At 49.2% G+C, this 22,835-nt stretch overlaps 1 protein-coding gene across 10 annotated transcripts; it reads right to left on the bottom strand.

The window, feature by feature from the left end:
* Nucleotides 1-694: 694 nt before the first annotated feature.
* LOC139830109 (uncharacterized) lies at nucleotides 695-4,595 on the bottom strand. Of its 10 annotated transcripts, none has more exons than XR_011750773.1 (8): nucleotides 4,248-4,590; nucleotides 4,089-4,157; nucleotides 3,583-3,698; nucleotides 3,279-3,377; nucleotides 3,023-3,165; nucleotides 1,785-2,905; nucleotides 1,408-1,693; nucleotides 695-891 (listed from the first exon to the last, which is right to left on the bottom strand). XR_011750773.1 is itself a non-coding variant. In XM_071825006.1 (8 exons), the coding sequence occupies exons 1-4, from the start codon at nucleotides 4,464-4,466 to the stop codon at nucleotides 3,304-3,306; spliced, it is 465 nt and encodes a 154-aa protein (XP_071681107.1). In that variant the 5' UTR covers nucleotides 4,467-4,595; the 3' UTR covers nucleotides 695-891; nucleotides 1,408-1,693; nucleotides 1,785-2,905; nucleotides 3,023-3,165; nucleotides 3,279-3,303. The 10 variants fall into 10 exon arrangements, 8 of the variants coding, with proteins under 8 accessions (XP_071681107.1, XP_071681108.1, XP_071681104.1 ...); XR_011750774.1 differs by having other exon boundaries at nucleotides 3,023-3,159; XM_071825006.1 differs by having other exon boundaries at nucleotides 3,596-3,698; nucleotides 4,248-4,595.
* Between the last annotated feature and the right edge of the window lie 18,240 nt (nucleotides 4,596-22,835).

Raw genomic sequence — 22,835 nt, 5'->3', positions numbered from 1 at the left:
ACTACTAGTATTAAATTAGCAAACGCTATCACGAGCAGCAGCTAAATTAACAAGCACAAACAAGATTAGCAGCTTCAAAATCAGACGCAGGGTTTATCATGTCGCTTGAAATAATGAAGAAGGATGGCAGCTAGAATAAAGAAGATATCATGTCGCTTGAAATAATGAAGAAGGATGGCAGCTAGAATAAAGAAGAACTATGCCAAAACAGCTACCTCCGACTGCCATATTGACCATTTCACCAATCGATAGCACAGAACATTGAAAGCTCTGGGCCAAATGGTACGGAGGCTGAAAAATTACGAGCCTTAAGAATGAGCCTGGGAAAAATACTAGCCTAAAAATACGAGCCAAATGGCACGACAAACATTGAAAGATCAATACCAAATTATTGTAGTTGTCCCGGGACAGATGTGATGCAGAGACGGCAGTGAAGGGAGCACCCATATGCTCCTCTGCAATTCCCAAATATTAATGAAAGAGAATTACGTAGCAGGAAAAAGATCTTTGAGAAAAGTAAAGAATTGTTGATTCCAGAATGAGCAGTTCATCTTAATTGTTAGTAGCTAGAGTGTTAAAAAATTCCCTTCGCAAATCTTTAGACAGATAGCAAATAATATAGCACGATCAATTCATCATCAAAACGATATTAAGGCATATATAGCAGATTTCAACTTAAGATTTAGACTCCAGATTTCAAAAATCACAATAGATCATTAACAGTCCAGGATATGAGTCCAAAATAACAGGTCCACCACCAATACAAACGAAGCTAAACCTTCAAACATAAACTCGAAACGCAAACTGGCAGAGTTCAGCTTCCATTTCCCGTTCTTCCACCCTTAAGTCATGAACCAGACAGCATCCTCCTATGCTCACAGGCTTCTAAACCTGCAATTAAGAAACATGAAGTATGAGTAGTACAAGAAAGGAAATGTCGTAGCATTAAAAATTAAATCAATATCACAAGTAGAAGTGATTTCAAAGCATGAAACAAAAACAGATCATAGTATAGCTATAATTATAACCACAAGTAGAGATGATAGTTCTAATTGAGCTTCTAAGCATGAAGGAGCTTGCAGGCTAGCTTACTATTCTTCTCATAAAGCATAATAATGCAAAATCGGGGGAGCAAACAGAAAAGATCACATATGCACCCACATAGTCATAAAGTCTGCCACAGAGATCCTTCCCTCTAGCAAGTAGCAACTGAAAATACTATCCGATTTCAAAAGAAGCAACACATGTAGATCGGGAAAACTACTACAGTCAGTGCCCCACACCACCGGAATTAGTCCTATTCTGCTACTGCAGTCAACCAATCAAGTAAATGCTACAGTAGTCTCTACGCTCAATCAGTCATTCAGTTGAAAAATGAAGTGAAGCAAAGCCAAAAAAAAAAAAAACTTTTTTGCTTGTTCTGCAATGTATCTGCAACCGCAAGCATCGCAATCTGGAATGGGCTTGGTCATGTGAGGTAGACACCTTGCCACCCCTGGCTCCAATGCTGAAGCTATCCTAGCCAGCCTTGCACATGTCCCTGGATAAGTGGTGGGCAGCTGCAGCTCAGGCAGGCAACCACCAGCTCTCCCTTCGTGCCTACCACCAACATTCCTGTGCCGCGGCGAACTACTACAGCCTCCCTCCTGTCATTGCCGAGCGCCACCGTCGCACCGTTTTGCTCGTCCCCAAACTGCAACCAACACATGATATGAACTCAGCTATCAGACGCAGTCCAAAAAATCGGAGGATCTTATGGCCTCTAAAAGCATAGTATAGTTTACCTTATATCTGGCCTGCACTGCTGAGTGGAACCAGTGGATGACATCCGCTCGACCACCAAATCATGGCCCTATCAAGTCAAGAGAAAGCAAGCCAAAAAGTTTTAGATATCACCATGTTCTCCAAGATGGCACAAATTCAGAAATGGCCAAATTCAAGTGCCAAACAAGGCATGGTGCTAAACTCATAGGCACATTGTTTTCCAAGATATCACTCATCGGCACAAATACAGAATTGGCCAAATTCAAATCCCAAACAAGGCATGGTGCCAAACCAATGTATATCATTTCCGAACTTTTGCAACAAAGAGTACAACTTCCCCCCAACGATTCGCACAAAAATAAGAGTACAAGTTTGAGCTTGAGCACAAGATGTGGCAAGCAGGAGAAGTGACAAATGGTTACAAAATGTAAGTTCGATTGATCTGGAGCACAACACAGTAACAGCACCCCCCTCTACCTAATCAGCAAGTAGCAGTTGAAAAATCCTTTCTCGCTTCCAAAATAAGAAGGACCTGCAGATCACGAGTACCTACAGTCTGTGCTTTTTTGCAATCAGTAGAAAAGCAAGCAATACAGCACAACACTGCAATGAACACATCAAAGTGACTAAGAGTCATCTTGTGGCCTTCGGCTTTGACAAAATATAACACAACTTCTAAGGAGCTGTAAGCTCAAGATGCAATAAAAGGGAGACCATCAGAGGCTTGTTGCACCAACTGACGGTACCTCCCTGAAACAGTACGCAGTTACAGAACGAATAACAAGCAATAGGAGCAGATCACGACCAACTGCATCCCGCTGGGAAAACAACACTCAAAAATGGTAATAAGCAGTAAGAGGAAGCTGCAGATGGCATCGCTGCACGAGAGAATGAACACGACAACCGGCTGACACGGAGAACGCAAGTAACTCTTACCAACCACGAGTAGGCGAGCAGAGTGGGTAGTGGACTGGAGCTCACCAGAGGGTATTTGGAGGCAACGTTGCGGCGCAGTGTACCCGGAGTCGAGGCAAGAACTGGGCGAGGTACTCAATGAGTTGGCGCTGCTCTTGACTGAGACCTGGATGCCCTTGTCGGGGCTTGGCAGCAGCAGCAGCAACAAACATGTTTGTTTAAGTTGCTGAACACACATGGTGCCACGGGTCAGCTAATAAGCAGGATGCGGACACACGATGTACAGTAGATATATTTGCAGCTGGGTGAGGTGAATACGGGGCACACGAGGTGGGAAACGGACCTTTTGCGGGGGCTCAACGGCATCTCCATGGGCCACCACCCGTCCTCCACGAGAAGGATACAGACAAGAAGGATGGAAATTAGATGATTCCAAGTAGTGACATGAACGAACCCATTGCAGGGCTGCTTGAATGGCGCCTGTTTCTTCATGCAGAAAAAGGGAGGAGAATCAGATGGAAAGGGTGGTGAGGGAAAGAAAGACAAGCAATGTAAAAGCTGAACCATTAATTCAAGGTTGAGGTCGGAAGGGTATTTACCAGAGTCAATGGTACTGCAGGTCCTTCAGAGGTTCCCAGCGACGACACTGATGTTTTGGAGAAACTGGAAGCATTTGCAGTCCTTGATGCAAGCAGTGTCTGAGATGGAAAAGTTGATGTCATGCTCAAGTATATGTATGCATAAGCAACAGCAAGAAAGATATAAACAATGGTCAAGTTATGCAAGAGACGGATGTATTCCCTGAATTAGGTAGTTTCCTTAATTGGGAAATTTGCATCAACCGTGCAACAGAACCAATGTAAAAGCTGAACAATTCAAAGGCTGAGGTAGGAAGGTATTTACCACACAAGGTAACTTGTATCGTATCGTGGTGCAGAGAGAAGACAGTTCCCAGCAAGGAAAGGTTGCAAACAGTGGCAGCAAGACGTTTTGGTAAAGCTAGAAGCATTCCCATGTATCTGAGACAGACAGAAAAGTGCACGTCATGGTCAAGTACATATACATACACCGAGTAGCAACAACAACAAGAAGAAAGATGTAATGTTCAAGTTTTATTATGTATAAGAGATACTAATTAATTGGTAGAGCATTTACAGAGAAGTTGACGTCATGGTCAGCGACATATACAGATACAGCAAGGTCAAGTTATGTAGTACAAATTAGAGGTAGAGCATTTAGAGTAGACGGATGTATTCCCCAATTTAATTGTGAGATTTGCATCAACCGTGCAAGGCAGGATAGATGATGGTTGAGTTTTCGGTGTGAGCAAAAAGAACAAGAGTATTGAGGTGCAGATAGGCTAAAGAAATTAGTGGAGGCATGGAGAGGTGCAGGAAGGAAGGAAGGACCTTGATGAGGACGGCCTTGTCGGAGCAGAAGAATGTGCTGGTGGTGCAGAAGGAGTCGTGGTCGTCCGGCTGGTGAAGAAAGAGGCAGCATATTTGAGTCCCGTAATAATTTGGGGAAAAAAAGAGAAGAAATTTTGCAAGGGGAGAATCGGTTCATACCATCAGCTTGTGTGGAGATGGTCGCCGGAGCTCTAGTTTCCGCGGACGGCGAGGTAGTCGAAGGGGGTGGACGCGTGCGCCGGCCGCGTCGGCGTCCCCTTGTTCCCTTGGGCCGGTCGAAGCCCTGGCCTCCATGGCGGCGGCCGCGGGGAGAGTGCCGTCGACGAGCATCGAGGGCGGCGACTGGTGTATGGTCCGCCGAGTTGGAGGTGGATCCATGGATGTGGTGGGTGGGAGAGCGGCGGCGCGGGCGGTGGAGAGAATGGGAGTAGAGAGGAGCAGCTAGGGTTGGATGCCTTCCTTGTGTGTGAAAGAGGCGCGTTGGATGGATGGATGGCACTGGACGGTTAGGAAAATAATACAGTACGTAGAGTAATACTCCTCTGCACTCTGGAGATTCGTTCGTTTCTTTTCTTTTCTCCCTCCTCTTCTTGAAAGAAAGAAAGAAAGAAAGAAAGAAAGAATAGAGCGCGGATTTGTTTTGACTGTTTGTGTCTGTGTCTGGTGAGCAGCAGGAAGGCGCACCAGGGATCGCTTTGGCTTTGGGCTTCCGTTTCCCCCACCGCGCACGTGATAGACCCACCGAAACCAAACAAAGGTACGGGTCGCGCCACTCGCTGAGAAGGACAGCAAGGCGGCGGTCACGGCGATGCCCAGCGACGGGATGTGGACCAAGCGGGTGCCAAGGCGGAAGCACCAGAAGCTGCTGCTCCCCGGGGCGGCGGCGGCGCAACAGGGCGCGTCGGAGTTCGAGAAGCGGCTGGTGATGGAGATCTACAAGTCCATCGTCGCCTCCAAGGAGCTCACCACCATGCTCCACTCCACCGCCGCAACCGCGTCGTCATCAACCTAGCTAGCTAAGCATCATGTACCACTGCCGTGCGTGTCTGTGTCAACAACGAGCACAGCTGCATGTCGATCTGAAGCGAGGTTTTCAAGTTCGTTTGCTCGCTTCCCTTTAGATTATTGCTGCTACGAATTACTCAGTGGAGTAGTAATTAAGCAGTCGTAGTACCGTGCTATGTGTTCGTCCCATGTAAAGCTGTAAGAACGAGAGAAATCCCAACCTGTTCAAAGTAGTACCAAGGCATCCCAAGTTTCAAATGCCTCCACCATTTGGTCTTGTGCACGTTACTGTCAAGGTAATCTTTTCCATGGCTGCGTTCATAACCATCCGTATCGATCAGACGTCGAATTGTCCGACTTCAGGACCATGTGTTTTGACTGGAAATGCTTGGGAATTTCCAACACATGCGTTTGACAATACAAATACAGAGAATATATATACGTCATGGGATTCTTATCCCTGATGGATATTTCACTGTCAACTTATGCACGTGGCTGCGTACGTACTAGCGGAATGGCAGTAGTCGTGTACTTGTATCGTTCATCTAGAAGAGAAGACTAGAAGCATAGCAGTACGACACGACACGAGTCGGTTGAGTGTTGAGAAACTTGTGGTTATGATGCATTGATATGGGTGTGCGCTCTTACGTAGTTCGTCAGGCCTGTCACGCCTGTCTTTGATACATCTCGGTACGAGTACTCTGTGGTCCACTAACTGCAAAGTGTCAACATGGATCCATGGGGCATGCCCCGAGTTTACCGATCTCCGCAAAGTGTTTTGGCTCGCATGTAGATATACTCCCTTCTTTCCAAAAAAAAATCTTCTCAACTTTTCCTAGATAAAGATGTATCTATAACTAAAATATATCTATATACATACGAATCTAGATAAAGTTGAGAAACTTTTTTAACGGAGGAAGTACATCTTATAAAAAAATACATATTAAAATGTTGAAAAATTTCAAAAATATATCCTTGGATGTACAAATTCTAGTAAGTTGTCAAATGAAAAGCTGTTTGAGCGTCAAAAGTTATCTTTGTGCACATGCCACACGAAAATTAGCGAACAAACATAAAATGTTTAGATACACAGCTGACATTTTTTTCGGATATTTTTAGCATCATAATATATGTGGCTCAGATAGTGGGTGCATCGAGTGAAAGTGGATTTCCACCAATTTAATTCCTTTCACCACTCTTTTGGACCTATTGTGATTTCTGACCCTTGTGTGTTTGGGTTTGTCAGATATTTGAAAATAAAAGAAATAATTTCATTTTTTCCCTCTAGTTTTGCATTTGTAGGGCCACTAGTTAACTTGTCAAGTGAAAATTCGACTAGATTACCTCTATTAGAATATTGGATCCTTGTTTTCTAGTGCATGACCATTAAGCAAGGTTTTCTAGTGCAAAATTTTGGGCATGGTTGTCAATGCCGCCCTCTAATCTTTACACTTTTTTCCATGCCTTATCGAAGTGACATGTTGGTACTATCTAAAAGAAAGCAAAATGCTAAACCATGTTCAAGGTTTCCCGCATGGAATATTTCAATAGAAATTACACTAAATGACGTAATAGTTGTCACAAATGCACCTTGCGCGATTAAAAAAAAGTGGAATTTACTATACATTAATGGTCAATGGGAGCTTTTATGTCTTTTGGCCGGCCTCTGATTCGAGTATGCACTTCAATCAAATTTCAAACATTTGAGTTTGCGTGAATTTACTCCATGCACTCCTAGATTTGGCATCATAACTGCTTTCTCATTTATCTAGTTTTCGTTTTTAAATCTTGGATACCCCCCCCCCCCCCAATTGTTTGGATTAACATAAATCAAAGGCCATGGTTCCTCAATCTCCACGTATATACGTTTTGAACCTACGTTGAAAAAAAAATCCTCGTCCGCCCGGCTGGAGATGCAGGCCAGGGACGGCCGGTGGATCCTCGTCCGCCCGTCGCCGGCGTCGCTCGTCGTAATGGCCGGCAACGCTCTCCGGGTACGATCGAGTTGACTCTCAACTTTGCGCTCCCCTGCAGCCGATCTTTCCTCGCCTTGATTTGCTGCTCCGCGCATGCAGGCGTGGTCGAACGACCGTGTGCACGCGCCGTTCCACCGGATCAGCGTGGGCGGGGAAGCGACGAGGTACCCCGCCATGCTCTTCTCAGGTTTATTTGTTTTTCTATTATGTAACTTGATTTTCTATCAAAAAAACACATAAGCCCACCAACAATTTCAAAGCTCACTAAGTTTGGCTAGTAACAATGACTAAGTACACGTGATTTTTGTTTGTCGCTGAGGTTTGATGTCAAACGTGCACCATTCAAGTACAAACAACCATTACTGCAGCGTTTACTAAAAAAATAGATGATTTATCACGGTTGTACAAACTGGAACAAAAAAAAGATGGATTGTACTTCCTAGTCCGCTATCCGCGCCGTCGCCAAGCGTCCAAAGTCTTAAGTCGCGAATATTCACGCGAGCGCACGCGCTAGTGTGCAGTGCATCCTTATGTGTGTTTCTAGCATTTTACATGTCTACAACAACCTCTCTTATAAGTTGCTCCAAACCTCTCCACCTTACCGATGTGGGACTAAAAAGTTGGCCTCATGGTTTCCCGGCTACCGACATGCTACTTTATGGCATACTTTTGGTTGGGCCTCAACTCTACCTTGTATTCTAAACTGATGCAAGTGGGCCGATAGTCTCCTCCTACATGAATCCATGTGTTTGACATGACTCTGTACGTGGCTCTATAAACAATTAAAAGTATAGCTCAGTATCACTGTAAAGTATTGTGCGCGTGACAGCTCAGCTAGGAGGCTATGACTGCATGCATTGAATTGATCGGCCGGGGATGGCTGTGTAGGGGCAGGAATTTCAGAAACTCAACAGATTTGAATGGTGGACAAGCTTTCTAGAGAGATTAGCGCTGGCTATTGTTAGAAAAGCGACAAGCAAATAACGAAGAACGATAAAGGAAAACGCAGCGGAGATACGAGATTTAACGTGGAAAACCCCTTCCAACACAGAAGGGGAAAAAACCACGGGCGCAACTTCACTATATCAGGGAGTGTTTACAAACACCATGGGTTATCTTATAATCTGATAAACCCTAGCCGGCGGCTTACAAGCTGTATTTATAGACGGTGACAACGATCCGCTCGTCAGAAGTTAGTCTCCCTTTCGTATATGAATTTGGATCACAATACAACAGCTATATTGGCCTTGTCAAATGGTATCTTTTGACTGGGGCATATCCAACGGGGCGATAGCAAAACGGACGCCTAAATTGTCCGCGCTCGTCCGTATGCGTCGCCTAGTGGACGTGAAGATGATTGTTTTTTGTCCGCACGTTCGTTTGCTACTGGGTGCCTCCAGTTGCAAATATTACACGGACTAATACATAATTGGGAACATGGTTTTACACAAACTAATACATAGTTTGGAACATGGTTTACACAAACTAATACCTAGTTAAAAAAATATTGTTCTGGTGTTGGCTTCGCAGATTTCGTATGTTCGCTGTCACGAAAGAAGACTCTCAGGCACTCTCAACCACCCAAACTAGAAAATCCAGCTGGCAATGATAGGCTTGTCCTTCCTTTCGAGGAAGAACATCCAGAAACCTCCACTAGTGGCTTCAATTGGCCCGTGACCATATTCGCTGCAAAGAAAGAACACTGTTCTAACTGTCGGTGTCTGAGTCGGACTCGCCGGTGTGGTAGTGCCTGCGGCAGGATGTGTCGTCCAACACATTGATGATCATCTCGCCATCCTCCTTGTAAAGGAAGGTGAGCAGCATTTTTTTTAGGTTGAACACGGGTTCTTTATTCAATCATAATGTTCCTGAAATTACAAGTAATGTGTGGCGTATCCACTAACCAAATATAGAGCCCCTCTTGAAGAGAAGAAGCTGATCTAGCTAAGTTGTGCGCATCTACATCTAAAACCTGATGTTCATGACTGAAAGACACATCCCGGAAGAGAGTTCTTCCCTCGTGCATAATCTCCTTGAGGACCATCGCATATACCTGCATGGGACATCTCCCTCCAAATTGTTAATAACCTCCAGGATGTCAGATGCGGTTTGGACTTTGGACAGATTAAGATCTAGACCCTCTTTGCATTGCATGCCATTGCTTCAAACGTGATCACTTCAGTGAGGTCCTTGTAGACAACATCTGATGCTCCCATGTACATGCCACGAATGTCACGGCAGCAACAACACCACACTAGCTCCCCATCTCTAGCAATGCCCGCGTCCACATTTATCTTCATAAAGCTTTCAGCTGGAGGTATCCAACGCTTCTTCTCCTGGTCAGGTGCGGTTGCCCCAAACCTCTGGCATTGGTGGATCATGCCCCAACGCGAGGCCCAAGTGGCAGGGATATTCCATGCAAGGTCGAGCCTATAGCATAACCAAACGGCACACCACCCGGCACTACCGGAAAATGTATCTTTTCCGGGTGTGTTTTCACGGGTACACGGCAAAGACACTCTTCGCCGGGTGTCAAAAGACAGTACACGACACAATAGGCAAAATGCACTCGGCAGAAGCGACACTTTCGGTGAAGAAGGATGCCACGTGGTAGATAACAGCGCCCGGCCAACGGGGTAATAATAGGGCCTTTCTTTGCCGGGTGTCTCTCATTAGACACCCGGCAAAGATAGTCTTCGCAGGTACACGGCAAAGCCAAATTTCTAGACAGGCGTGAATCATCCTACCCACCTATGCTTTTCTTTGTCGTGTGTATTACGAAAAACACATGGTAAATAAATCCTTTGCCGTGTGTATTCTAAAAGGTACACGGCAAAGACCCACTTTGCCTTGTATTACATCCATAGTTTAAAATAGCGGGCTATCTCATTTAGCCGCAATTTTTTTAGAGGCTATAAAAGGCTATAGCCGGGTTATAGCGGGCTATTCCATTTGCCTTGTATTACATCCATAGTTTGAAATATTTTTGTCATATCTTACCAAAAGAAGAGGAAAACTATGACTCAAATACGATTCGTGATACAACTTATTTAACTATTCAAGACAAACAAGTATTCAGATATGCAACTCACAAGTTTTATCTAATTATACTGAACGCAAATTTGGAAAACAAGAAAAAAATAAAAGATAACATAAATTCAAAATACAGGAGGTTTAGCGGCTAAATTAGAGGCTAAACAGGGGCTAAATTAGGCTATAGCAGGCTATTAGCGGTTTTTCTCATTTAGCCTACAAAAGGCATAGCCGCAGCGGCAAGTCTCCTGAAAGGCTATATCCGGACTATAGCCAGGCTATAGCCGTCTATTTAAAACCATGATTACATCAAGATACTAAGCAAAGACGTCATGTGTTCGCGGCGTCGAGTGTGGCAGTGTTCCACTTGGTAGACGCGCGAAACCGAGAGAGATGGGCACATAAACTGACATGCATGTTACGAAGCTAAAAATAAGGAAAAGTGAACATGTAGTTCAAATCCAGCCCGATTCCAGCGGCATCCGCGGGAGATGGCGTGGGATCCTACGGCTTTTCGGAGAGCTAGCGTGCGGTGCGGGTGTGTGGAACGTGGTGCGTAGGTATCCTTCTATCGTTGTGCACTGGTTTTCCTCAACCCTAGTTTGTGCCCCATGTACCTGCTTCACAAAAGAAATCCCGTATCAACACTTCGAAAATGGAAAACGGGTTTCCGTGGCCACGATAGCGAAACCCAGCACACTGCATTGATTCCCATCCCACAACACACGCATGTGCGCGGTATGGCCTCGTTCCGGCACACTTCACGTTGGCCAAAACCTAGCTCGTTTTACCTAAAAGCCACAGAACTCTGTAGGTGATAGCTCATTTCGTGAATACTTTTTGGAATAACTGTTGTACTCTAAGTTTGAATTTTTCCTCGCAACTGGATCACATAAAATGACAACTCGTGGAGGTCTCACATTTTTCTGATTGTTTTGAATTAGTTGTGCTCAAAATGAGATGCCTCGGACGTCCTGTTCCGCTGCGTCGAGAGTGGCGGTGTTTCTGTTGGTAAATGCGCGAAATCGTGAGAGCTAGGCATAAAATGACAGTTCTGAAGCTAAAAATGTTTTTCCCTGAAAATCACACGAGCGAGGAAAAGTGGTCACGTAGTTCAAATCCAGCCCGATTCTAGCGGCATCCGCGGGAGATGGCGTGGGATCCTACGGCTTCCCGGAGGGCTCCTTATTTTGCATGTTTCTTTCTATCCCCGTCCTTTTTCTTCTCCTCTACCACCATGGAAATCTCGGATGCGGAAGGCGGCACGGAGCAGCACCATGGGCACCCCTCCCTGGCAGACGCGGAAGGCGGCGTGGAGCAACACCATGGGCACCCCACCTTGGCGCCTGAGATGCCAATGTCCTAGCAGACCATGTCAACGGACTTGGAGGAGCGGAGGAGGGCCAGCGATTGGCGGCGCGAGTGGACGAGGGTATAGTGGGAGAGGAGGACGGAGGGCCTGAGAACGAGCAGGGCGGCGCTCCACCGAGCCACCGCCCTCGCCCAGCTCCACGAGAGGCCTACCTATGTCGAAACTTGCAGTGCGCGCATCCTCTGAGCATGCCTCCGGCATGGCCTGCGTCCGCTGAGCCACCAACCTCGCAACGCACGCATCGTCGAGCCTGCCTCCGCTGATTCACGGCCCTCGCCGATCCTGCCTCCGTTAAGCCGACACCCGCCGCCCTTCGCACGAGCAGGAGACCGTGTAGACCGGAGGGGAAGCCAGGCCGGAGGGTGCATCGGGCGAGGATCCCAGGAGTTTGGATCTCGAGGACGAATACGAAACCCTAGGCTCCTCGCGTCGCGCCCGCGCGCGACCGAGGGCCTCCCCTGGCGGTGCCCCCCTCCTAGACTCCTCCCTCCCCTCCCTTCTCCTCGCCGCCGCTAGAGGCCGTCGCCGGGCAAAGCCCGCACGGCGGCGGCGGGCCCCCTCTTCTCCCTCGCGCGGAGGTGGCGGCGCCGGCCCCCGCGGCCGGCGAGGGCATCGCGTTGGCTAGTGGGCGCGACGGCGTGGCCCCTGCGGCGGCGGCGCGGAGACACCATCGACCGGGCGCGCTCGCGACGGCGGCTGTTCCCCGGAGCGGCCATGGTGGCGGGCGGCGCGAGCTCCGGCAGGCGGGCGGAGGAAGACGAGGGCGACGCGGGTAAGTGCCTGGCACGGCGTGTAGCGGCGCGGCGCCCGTCCGGCCTGGCGCGGTGGAGCTCCGGCGTGGTGGGTGCGGCGGCCTAGAGGGATCTGGCCGCCTCGAGTCCGGGTCGGGGCAGGGGCCCCGGGCCCATTTCGAGCCCATCTTCGCCCAGATCTGCTTATCTCCGGCAGCCATGGGGGCTGCAGGTGGTGATCCCCGGTTGCGGTGTCGGGGAGATGGCCGGCCTGCCCCTCGTTCGGCGTCCGGCGGCCTCGATGCGACGCTCCTCCTCCTTTTCCTTTCCGTCCGGTGTCGAGTTGGGAAGCCGGGGTTGCGGCCCTGGAAGGTGGGAGTCATGTTGGTTGGCGGGCGAGCCAATGACTCTGGTGCTGGCCGGTGACCACGGTCGTGAGGGCGGCGTGGTGGTCGGCGAGTTGAGTGTTGTGGGGTGTAGATGGCGGTGATGGTGCCAAAGGGAAACCTTTGCCCCTCGGGCCATGGCGGCGGCGTCCGCGGACGGCGTTCCCTTGTTGAAGGCACCGTGAGGCCAATCTCCGTCCCTCTACTTCGTCCGGGTGAAAACCCAAGATCCTCGGATCGGGCGGTGGCGGCACTCCGGTGTCGTGCTCTTCTTGAAGACACCGTCTTGGAGCCCACAGTGCGAGGCTCACCGATGGTGGTGACGGAGGTGATTCTTCGGCGATCCTCGGCAAGGCTTGCTCCGTGCCCTTCCCTTGTCGAGCTTCCTTGGCGCTGCTGTTTGGTTTGTGAGCAACGTGGGTCGGTCCCTGGTGGTGGTCGGCTTCCGGTGGCGTTTCTGCGATGGAGGAGGGGTGTTGAGGCGCGCGTGAAAAATGGCTCGCTCTCGGGTGAGTTCCGGCCTGACACTGTAGACTCCAGCTCTACTCCGAGTCCTCGTAGGCGCTTTGGCTGAGCTTGTTAGTCGCGCTTCCGGTTGTAGTTTCTTCGGTAGTTCGTGTGGGTGTGTGGTGTCGTTCTGTAAGCTGGGTTCAGCACTTTGTATCGTTCTCGCCGTTGGTGGCTTTGTTAATTCAAAGTTGGGCACTTGAGTGCCTTTTATCTAAAAAAAGGATCCCAGGAGCAGGGGCGGCGCGTGGGAAAAATTAAAAAGAAAGGAGAGAAGAGGTGTTGGTGACAGGTGTGGTTGGAGAGGCAATGCGGACGTGCGCGCATACATGTCAAATGGTCCCGGTATGGGGTCAAACGGACAAAAAAAAGAGGAGCGATGTCGGTTTGCTACCTACGGTTGGGACTCATTTTTACGTCCAGGAACAAAAGCGGACTTAATTTGTCCCTTTGAGGTCTTTACTGCAGATGGACTTATCGTGCTCCGCTCAGTCACAAAATAGTAACATAAAATGATAACATGCAGCAAGGCAAGAATGCAACACATGAAATTATAGGCAATAGCTATATCCTATCATAAAATTATGGTGTATTGATCGAAATTGCGTCCTTGTATTGGATGGGAATACTTCTCCTCTCACTCTTTCATCGTGAATACGCAAAAATCTTTCTTTGCATGAGCATATATTGGGCAGCTTTCAACGAGAGCGGTCCGCAACCAGATAAAATATTTCCTCTGCCGTTCGGTAATATGTGATTCAGATTTATCTAGATTTGTATGCATCAACACTAAGAGCATCTCCACTCGGCTCCCCAGCACCATCTCGCCAGGCCGAATTTTATCGTCGGATTCATCTAAAACTCCCACCGCGGACCTAGAAGCCCATAATTCGCCGGATTGGGCCGTTTTTTTTCATCCGGCGATCCCAGGCCAAACCCAACTACCCGGGGAGCGCCTCCGAGCGCCGGATGGAGAGAAAAGGGCGTGAATCGACGAGAAGACGCGTGAAGAAACCCGCCTTGCCAGTGGCCCCGTCCGGTCAGTGACACACAGCATGGTTAACCGTCGTCTCCTCGGATTCAACACGCCAACTCAGCTATTTCGCGTCATTACTCACCGGAGCGGCAGGCCAGTGGGCACGCAGCGCGGTCCACCGTCATCTCCTCAGCTTCGAGGCGCCAACTCAACTTCTGCGCACCACACGGCCACTACTTGCCGAAGATATATATTCTCCCGTTCCCCCTTCTTCTTCCTCAATGATCCGCCGACAGAGCGCCCACTCCCTCACCTCCACCGCACTCCACTCTTTCAACGATCACATGGCCGAAAGATTCCCCGACGGCGGCGAGCGGGTTCGGCCTCCATTCCCTGCATGACTGGGAGGTGTGTCTCCTATACGAGGCGAACTACTCGGTGCCGCCCGATTTTCGCGGGCCGCCATCATGGAGGCTTATCATCGGCAGCTTCTACATCCCTCTGACATCGGTGGGCCACGCCATGCTCGAAGAGGAGATCCAGGTCACCCTCTCCGTACTGACAGACGAGGAGCAGGCCCTGCCGGAGCGGTACCCGGAGAACTACACCGCATGGGAGGCCTACTTCCGCGAGCGATACGAGTGGGAGCTCGCGTCATACGAGGGGCCTCCGCCGCCCGCGAGGAAGAACTCCGAGGGCATGTGCTGCTTGTGGAGCGCCCCAGGCCACAACCTCGCCGCCGTCCTGGAGATGCCACCGCGGACTCCGTCATCCTTCTCCCGGCGCCACGGGAGCTCCTCCTGGATGCCACGACGGATGGTGTCCACCTCTTCGTCCTACGGGTCGGTGTCGCGCTCGCGCTCCACGGGCTCTGCGCCGCAAGCAACGCCAACAACCCTGCTCCGCGAGAGGTGCCCGTCGCCTCCGCGCGTCCGTTTCATCCACGTCAAGCGCGAGCTTGCAGAAGAAGGAGCCCACGCTGGCGACCTCCCTCGACGCTGAGGATGGCGCCATCCTCGAGAGGTGCTCATCGCCTCCGCCGACCTCCAGGTGCCGCTTGATGCGGCACTCTCCTGGTCGAAGGCAGAGTGGGAGAAGGAGGAGGCGGAGCGCCAACAGCGGCTGCTCGAGGAGGCAGCGCCGCGCCCGCCGCGTCGTCGTCATCGACGACAACGACGATGATGGGGGAGCGCCATCGCCTCCGCCTCGGCGCGTCGAGGCCCCAGGCCATGGCAACAGCTGTTAGTCGCATGCGACACCGTCGAAGGATGACAGCGGTGGCGGCAACTACACGGCGTTCTATCTCCAGACCGAAAGTTTCATCCATCCAGCGCTAAATAGCGCCAGATTTCGGCCCGGGGAGGCGCCAATGAGTGAAGATGCTCTAAAGTGCGTCTAGATACATGTGAATCTAGATAAATCCAAGTGGCATAGTTCCGGACAGAGTAGATAGCTTCTCCTCTTGCAAAACACATGTGACTCATTGGTCTTTCATGCACGTACGCAAGTGCATGCATGGCATAAATGGTAAGACAGTGCGCACAACCCTGCTCATGCCCCCATCCGTGCGGTGCGATCGTTCCCTAATCATCCAACGGTTCCGTTTCTTTTGCTCCCCCACCTATCCCTTTCTATGTAGCAAAAAAAGTCGCAAATACCGTCTTAATACATGTCTCGTATGCAAGTACGTCTGCCTACATCCTCCTCGACGCTGAGGGCCAATGTGCCATCGGGATGCTCATGGCCGGCGACCTCCATGCCATCGAGAACAGGGACACAGCCTGAGAGGCTGAGACGACAAGATGGAGCCATGGAGGCTGCTAGTTCGTCGCGAGTTCTGCCTTTCTCCTTCCAAAGATTCCAAACGACATAGCAGGCAAGCATCATCGCTGTTTTCCGAGCTTGCTTGGGAACACATTTTTGGGTCTTGACCCACCAGGATTTCAGGGAAGTGGCAGTCTGAGCGACGCTCGCAATGTCGGCATTGGAACTAGCGACGAGGGACCATACCTGCTTAGCGTATGGACACAGCAAGGCAATGTGGGCGGTGGGCTGCAGTTTCCGGATCTTGATCGCACATGCAACAGGTGACAGCGCAAGGCCACCCTCTTTGGAGCAATCTATCCGCTGTCCAATTTCGATTTTGCAGAAGCAACCACATATAGAATTTTACTTTGCCTTCAATCTTAGTCTTCCAAAGTGATTTAAGTTGTGGCTTCGGGGTACGTCCAATGAATTGACAGGCATATGCAGAGGAAGCAGAATAATGTCCATCAACAGTTAAGGTCCAACGTATAGAATCTGAATCTTCAGATAGGTTGATGTTCTGAATCATCTCCCAAAGAGTGATAAACTGATGCAATTCATTGTCTGAGCTCGACCGTTGATTTGTAAGGTCAGGGGAAATGTCAGCGACTACCTTGGTTGCTGGATGGATGGAGAAGAAGCTGGGTGAATTTCAACTTCCTTTGACGGACCAATACTCCAATTTCTAGGATCGATATACAATTTGTGTCCATCCATTCTACTCTCTCTCTCTCTCTCTCTCTGGTAAAGCTAGCTAGCTATGTTTATCTGTGCAACCAGGACGTGCTCAACCACATGCCTGTGCTAATAGGTGTACTACGGCCTATCTTGTGGTGCAGCTTGTCATACACTAGTTTATGTGTCATTTTTCTGATATATTTTGATGTGTGGCCTTTGCCATCCCAGTATGATTAACGTTTGTTTTCACTAAAACATATATGTGATATTACGAGTAGTTTTCAAAACGTCTATTGTCAAAATGGGTGCATGCATGGAATGAGGGGTAATAAAAACGTCTATTGTCAAAAAAGGAGTAGGTTTTCACTAAAATTTTAGATGGAATGCTAAAGTGAAGTCTTTCACAACCTAACTCCCTGAGAGGTTTCAAGCACCTCCGGAATCGACTTGATCGGAGCTCCTGTGCAAAAGTTAACAATATGAATCTCGTAGCATAAAATAAAGACCCTAACAATATGAATCTCGTCGTAGCATAAAAACTATCACTAATAGTATAAAACAATTACAGGTAGTTAATAACTCACTCTTATGGCATAGAAGAATGGCGTGGTAACGAAATGGTGTATTTAATGATATGTAATAACTATCTCCTAGCATGAAATAATAATGTGTGGCAGCGAAACGGCACATGAACTAAGGGTTAATATTTACACGAATTTAGTCCCGTTTGAGAGCCTAGTATATGGGGGCATATACATAGGTCAAGACGATGCCTAGGAGGGTAATGGGGTCTAAGAGCATCTCCAGTCGCGTCCCCAAAAAAGGCCCCCAAAGATTTTTCGTGCGCCGGACATTTTATTGGCCCTAGTCGCGCGCCCCAAAGGCCCTTTCCGCCCGGCGCAGTCCAATTCGCTGTCCGGTGCCCTGAGCCCATCCCCGCTTCATAGGGAACGCTTCGGGCGCGCTGGACAGAGCGCGAAGCGAGGCGGGGAGTGACGGGCCCGACACTTCATTGACACACGAAAGAAGCGTCGCAACTTTGTCTTAATGGTGACGGAGTGGCAGATGAGACGTCACGTTGGCGCTGCGCCTCCTCCACACGTCGCCGCCATTCGTGCGCCACCGCGCGTTCCCGCTCTTTCTTCCCGCGGCTTCTGGCCTCTTCCCGCGCTTTCTTTCAGCCTCTTCTCGCCTCGCCGGTGCCTATAAAAGGCCTCCTTCGCTCAATGGACGCCACCACAGCCGATGGCATCCCTCTATCCGCCGCGACACATGCCTCGTCGCCCGCACACCACCTACACAATGATGAGCCGCGCCATCGATGGCCCCGTGCCTCCACAACCGTCTCCACCTCCACCTCCATCTCCACCACCACCGGAGTTCGACGTCGACCCAGAGCTGGCGGACAACAAAGCGTGGGAGGAGGCGGCGCTAGAGGCCACCATAGAGGAGTTCAACGCCACCACGAAGGAGGAGACGCGCCTCCGCCCGGCAGAGGAGATGGGTGAGCGGAGGCATGCAGAGCAGCTCCAGCGGTGGCGGCGTGCAGACGAGCTGGAGCTGCGGCGACGTGCGGACGAGCTGTAGGTGCTGCGGCACAATGAGGACCTACAGGAGCGGCTGTGGCTGCTGGAGCTGACCAGCAGCTAGGGGAGGAGGCGGTGGCAGCGGAAGCCGCGGCCTAGGAGGCGGAGGCGTTGGCGGCAGCGGTGGCGCAAGTGGAGGAGGAGGACGACGACGACTTCGACTGGCCCGACGACGATGGGCCAGACCCGGAGGAGGTGGCGGCGTGGCAGTGGGCGATCGTCGAGTTGTTTGAATCGCAGAATAAGCTGCAGGATGACGCTCCTTCCCGCGAGGAGGACAACGATGCGTGGGTTCACCATGGCGTCGAACACTCCCTCCGGAAGGAGCAACCCCAGAGGGAAGGCGACGAAACGACGAACGAACACCGGCGTCTTCTCGTCATGCTCTGTAGGGAGAGGCGGTAGGCGGCGCATGAGCAGCGGCGGAGGGGAGGCGATGAGGTCGTCGAATGCACCGCCGGGCGGCTAGTAGGCTAGGGTTAGATGATCTAGCCGTTTTCATTCAAACTTGTAAAATATAATCAAATTTGAATGAATATTTTTATTTTCATGCATCTTTATTGATTTGAGGCCTCTAAACGCGGTAGCGACGCGCTCCAAACGTGGCACCAAGCAACAACGTGCCCCAAACGCTCGATCGGCCGACGCGATTTAGGGGATGCGACTAGAGATGCTCTAAGATGGCTTCGACCGATGGCGAGAGTAGCATGTTTGTTATGACGTGGTGTTGTTTTCATCTACTCCAACCGTCGGGTAGTCAGTGCAATGAGTCGCCTTTATCGCCTATGCTTGATCTGCAGCGTGCGGGACACGGGCGACTCAGGAAACATTCTTGTTGCTCACACGTCGTCCCGTCCGCTTGGCGAGCTAGCCTATCGCTGAGACAGACACAGAGTTCAAGCTAGCCGGAATAATGGCACCATGGCTATTCCATCCAGAGTGGCAACATAGGTGTTATCGTATGTGGATATGGTTCTCACACATATGAGCAAGCCGAACGTGGATATGGTTCTCACACATATGGGCAAGCCGAACGAGACACCAAGGGCGACCACGTATGTCCGGCCTCCGGTGGGCTGCTCCGCCTGAGGGTGTTATCTGCATCAACATCGACACTGCTTTGTTTCCGGGAGAGCGTCGGATGGGCTGCGGGGCCGAGGCGTTGGCGGTAAGGAGGGCACTAACCATATCCAAGGAACATGGTGTCTCCAGGGCTGTTTTGGTCTCGGACTGTCTCTCTCTGATACAGCGCATTGCCTCAAGACAACCTGATCGTTCTACTCTTGGTACGATAATAGCTGACATCAAATCTCTAGCGTCGGATTTCGAATCATGTACGTTTAAATTCACTCGTCGTGGACTGAATGTAGTGGCACATAAATTGCTCGATCTGCTGAGCCCCTGGTTTCTAATATTCCGGTAGGTGTGATTCCGGGTTACAGTCGGGGTGAACTATGTAATGATGTTATTTGATCAATAAAGTGTCATATTCTCTCAAAAAAAAAGGTACATGCAACAGACAAATGCTGGTGGCTTCAAAGTAAACGGTTCAGGCATCACGTAAATCATGCCATGACATTTACATGCTATAATCAATTATGCATGCATGCCTACTACGGTAAACCAAATGGCTTTAAAACGGCAAATATTCATTAACCCGAACTTTTGGCTCACGGTTGCTACCCTCTCCGATAAATCAACGGCCCAAGAATGCCTTGAGATGGGCCTACTAAAACAATAACAAATTGGCAAAAAATGATTTTATTCACAACTAGGAAAAATGCCGGTGCGTTGCACCAGGAGAGAAATACAGAATGCAGCATCATGGTGATATCACAAAAATATACCAAAAGATGTAATATCATAACTATACCCGAGCTTGCTACGGTTGACTTTCACTATCAAAAATCAGTTTTATTAACTGGATGAGCGTTGTTAACGGGAACAAAGGCGGCCTTAAGATAAAAGTATGCATGCTATCTTTTACAGAGGTAAAAAAAACATAAGCAATCTGGGTTCACATATTATCAAACAAATCAAAATCATGCAAAGAACTCTAACAAATGAGAGGATATTAGTCCCGGAAAGCATTCCTGAAAATTTCAAATTGATAAATTGATTTAGTTTTAAAAATTACTTGATGCTTCGAAGCTCTAGATTTATTTTAAAATTATCAAGAAAATGCATAGATCGTTTGTCAGCAACAACTCATATCTACATGAATTGATGTATTCCTCTAAAACGATTGTGAGACTTAGGAGTCAACCATGTACACACGTAGTAACTCTTTTTCCCGGTTGAATTGATATTCTGTGTCTTTTTCTTTCTTCCTCTTAGGTGAATGAATAATAAAATTTTCAGTGCAGACAAAGCTTGATGGGCATCAAATTTGTACATAGGAACGTTACCATATTTCAGTGATCATTGGATTTATATCCTACGCCGGGTGTGCAGCATGTAGCTTTACAAATCTGCCGCAAGCATAGTGCTGCATGTCCTCTGAAACATGCCCGCCGTAAACTTGCCAAATGAGACATGCAGTCGATGGTACCATCTTTCCGACTGAAAATTAAACTGCTTCTAGGACAACTATATCCAGCTGCATCTCTCTCCTAATTGCTTCTTTTGGTACCAGCTTGTCGTCCGCTTCCGTAGCCTTCCAATGAACGGGTTAAAAGTTGCTCCAATCCGTTCCAGCAAAAGCTTGCAAGTTGCAACCCATGTCCATCTCCTCATCGAATCGGCCCAAGCACTGGATAGTTGGTGGCGCCGGTGAACATGACCTGTACCGTGGCCGGAGTTCGTCGTCGCGCCCGTGACCATGACCTGCATGCTGAAGGAGTCAGCGTGAGCAGGATGACATGTGAACTTTCCACACGATAAGAATTAAGAAACACGTCATGCTACACCAGCGACGCCGCCGTTTGCTGGCCTCGCCGCGGCCGTCAACACAGGAGCTGCACAGCGTCAGGATCCTCCCAACCGAGGCCATGTCTTGTTCTGCCGTACCTCGTCCGGACGTCACCGCTAGGGATGTTGTGGTATGGCCTTACGGTGCTGGACATACGGCAAGGCCGCCTTGGCCGCTTCCTATTCCTTACGAGGCAAGATCAGCAAGCCAACGCCGGCGCCAGCTCGACCCGGCAGAGGCGCGCTCTGATCCGAGATATTTGGACGTCTCCAATCTCGACGTAAAGAACATTGTGGTTGGCTATCAAGCCATGGCGCGCGAACCACCGCCGGCTTGGACTCGTCGAGCAGCCCGACCACGTCGAACGTAAAGAACATTGTGGTTGGCTATCAAGCCATGGCGCGCGAACCACCGCCGGCTTGGACTCGTCGAGCAGCCCGACCACGTCCTCGTTCGACGCTTGTGTGTAGTAGTCGAATCGAGGGACTGGGGAGATACGCTGAGGCAAACGAAGTTTGAGTCCTGCCGTGTACGTGCTTTACGATACAATGGTTAGCTATTTGAGAACGCTTGATCGGGTTTCAGCTGGACTCGACTCCATACTCGGCCCGGTTCAGTAGTTTTATTTTCGTAATCCCTAAACATCGGAGCTAAGACAACTCACGACGGATTGGTCAAAGGCGCCTAATCACGTGGACGAAAGCGCAAACAACGGACGAAACCAAGAAACCTTAGCTCCTTTATTATTAGGTATATAGATACATGGCAATAACGTCTCCACATACCTGAGCTTGCATTATAGGGTTGGTCCCACTACTCCCACCGATGCGTTAGCGTGTGTCTCAAGCTTCACACGGCCAAGCGACACACGCGGCGATGCAATCAAGCAAGAAACCACAGGACGAATGCATGTTCTAGGCACTAGTAGTCCACGATTACGAGGAACACTTGGATATGAGATTACGGGCAGTATCTAGGAGCTGATGTGGAATTAGGACCCGTACTAGTCATGAGCATTAATAGTGCAACACCATTTTATCTGGTGCTAGACAAGGAGCACTACTACCAGATGTGCAATAAGAAGAACTACTAGTATTAAATTAGCAAACGCTATCACGAGCAGCAGCTAAATTAACAAGCACAAACAAGATTAGCAGCTTCAAAATCAGACGCAGGGTTTATCATGTCGCTTGAAATAATGAAGAAGGATGGCAGCTAGAATAAAGAAGATATCATGTCGCTTGAAATAATGAAGAAGGATGGCAGCTAGAATAAAGAAGAACTATGCCAAAACAGCTACCTCCGACTGCCATATTGACCATTTCACCAATCGATAGCACAGAACATTGAAAGCTCTGGGCCAAATGGTACGGAGGCTGAAAAATTACGAGCCTTAAGAATGAGCCTGGGAAAAATACTAGCCTAAAAATACGAGCCAAATGGCACGACAAACATTGAAAGATCAATACCAAATTATTGTAGTTGTCCCGGGACAGATGTGATGCAGAGACGGCAGTGAAGGGAGCACCCATATGCTCCTCTGCAATTCCCAAATATTAATGAAAGAGAATTACGTAGCAGGAAAAAAGATCTTTGAGAAAAGTAAAGAATTGTTGATTCCAGAATGAGCAGTTCATCTTAATTGTTAGTAGCTAGAGTGTTAAAAAATTCCCTTCGCAAATCTTTAGACAGATAGCAAATAATATAGCACGATCAATTCATCATCAAAACGATATTAAGGCATATATAGCAGATTTCAACTTAAGATTTAGACTCCAGA

Source organism: Lolium perenne, chromosome 1 (assembly GCF_019359855.2).
Source record: "Lolium perenne isolate Kyuss_39 chromosome 1, Kyuss_2.0, whole genome shotgun sequence".
Lineage (NCBI taxonomy): Eukaryota > Viridiplantae > Streptophyta > Magnoliopsida > Poales > Poaceae > Lolium > Lolium perenne.
The sequence above is the reverse complement of the archived record's forward strand: the minus strand, read 5'-3'. Positions and strand labels throughout refer to the sequence as shown.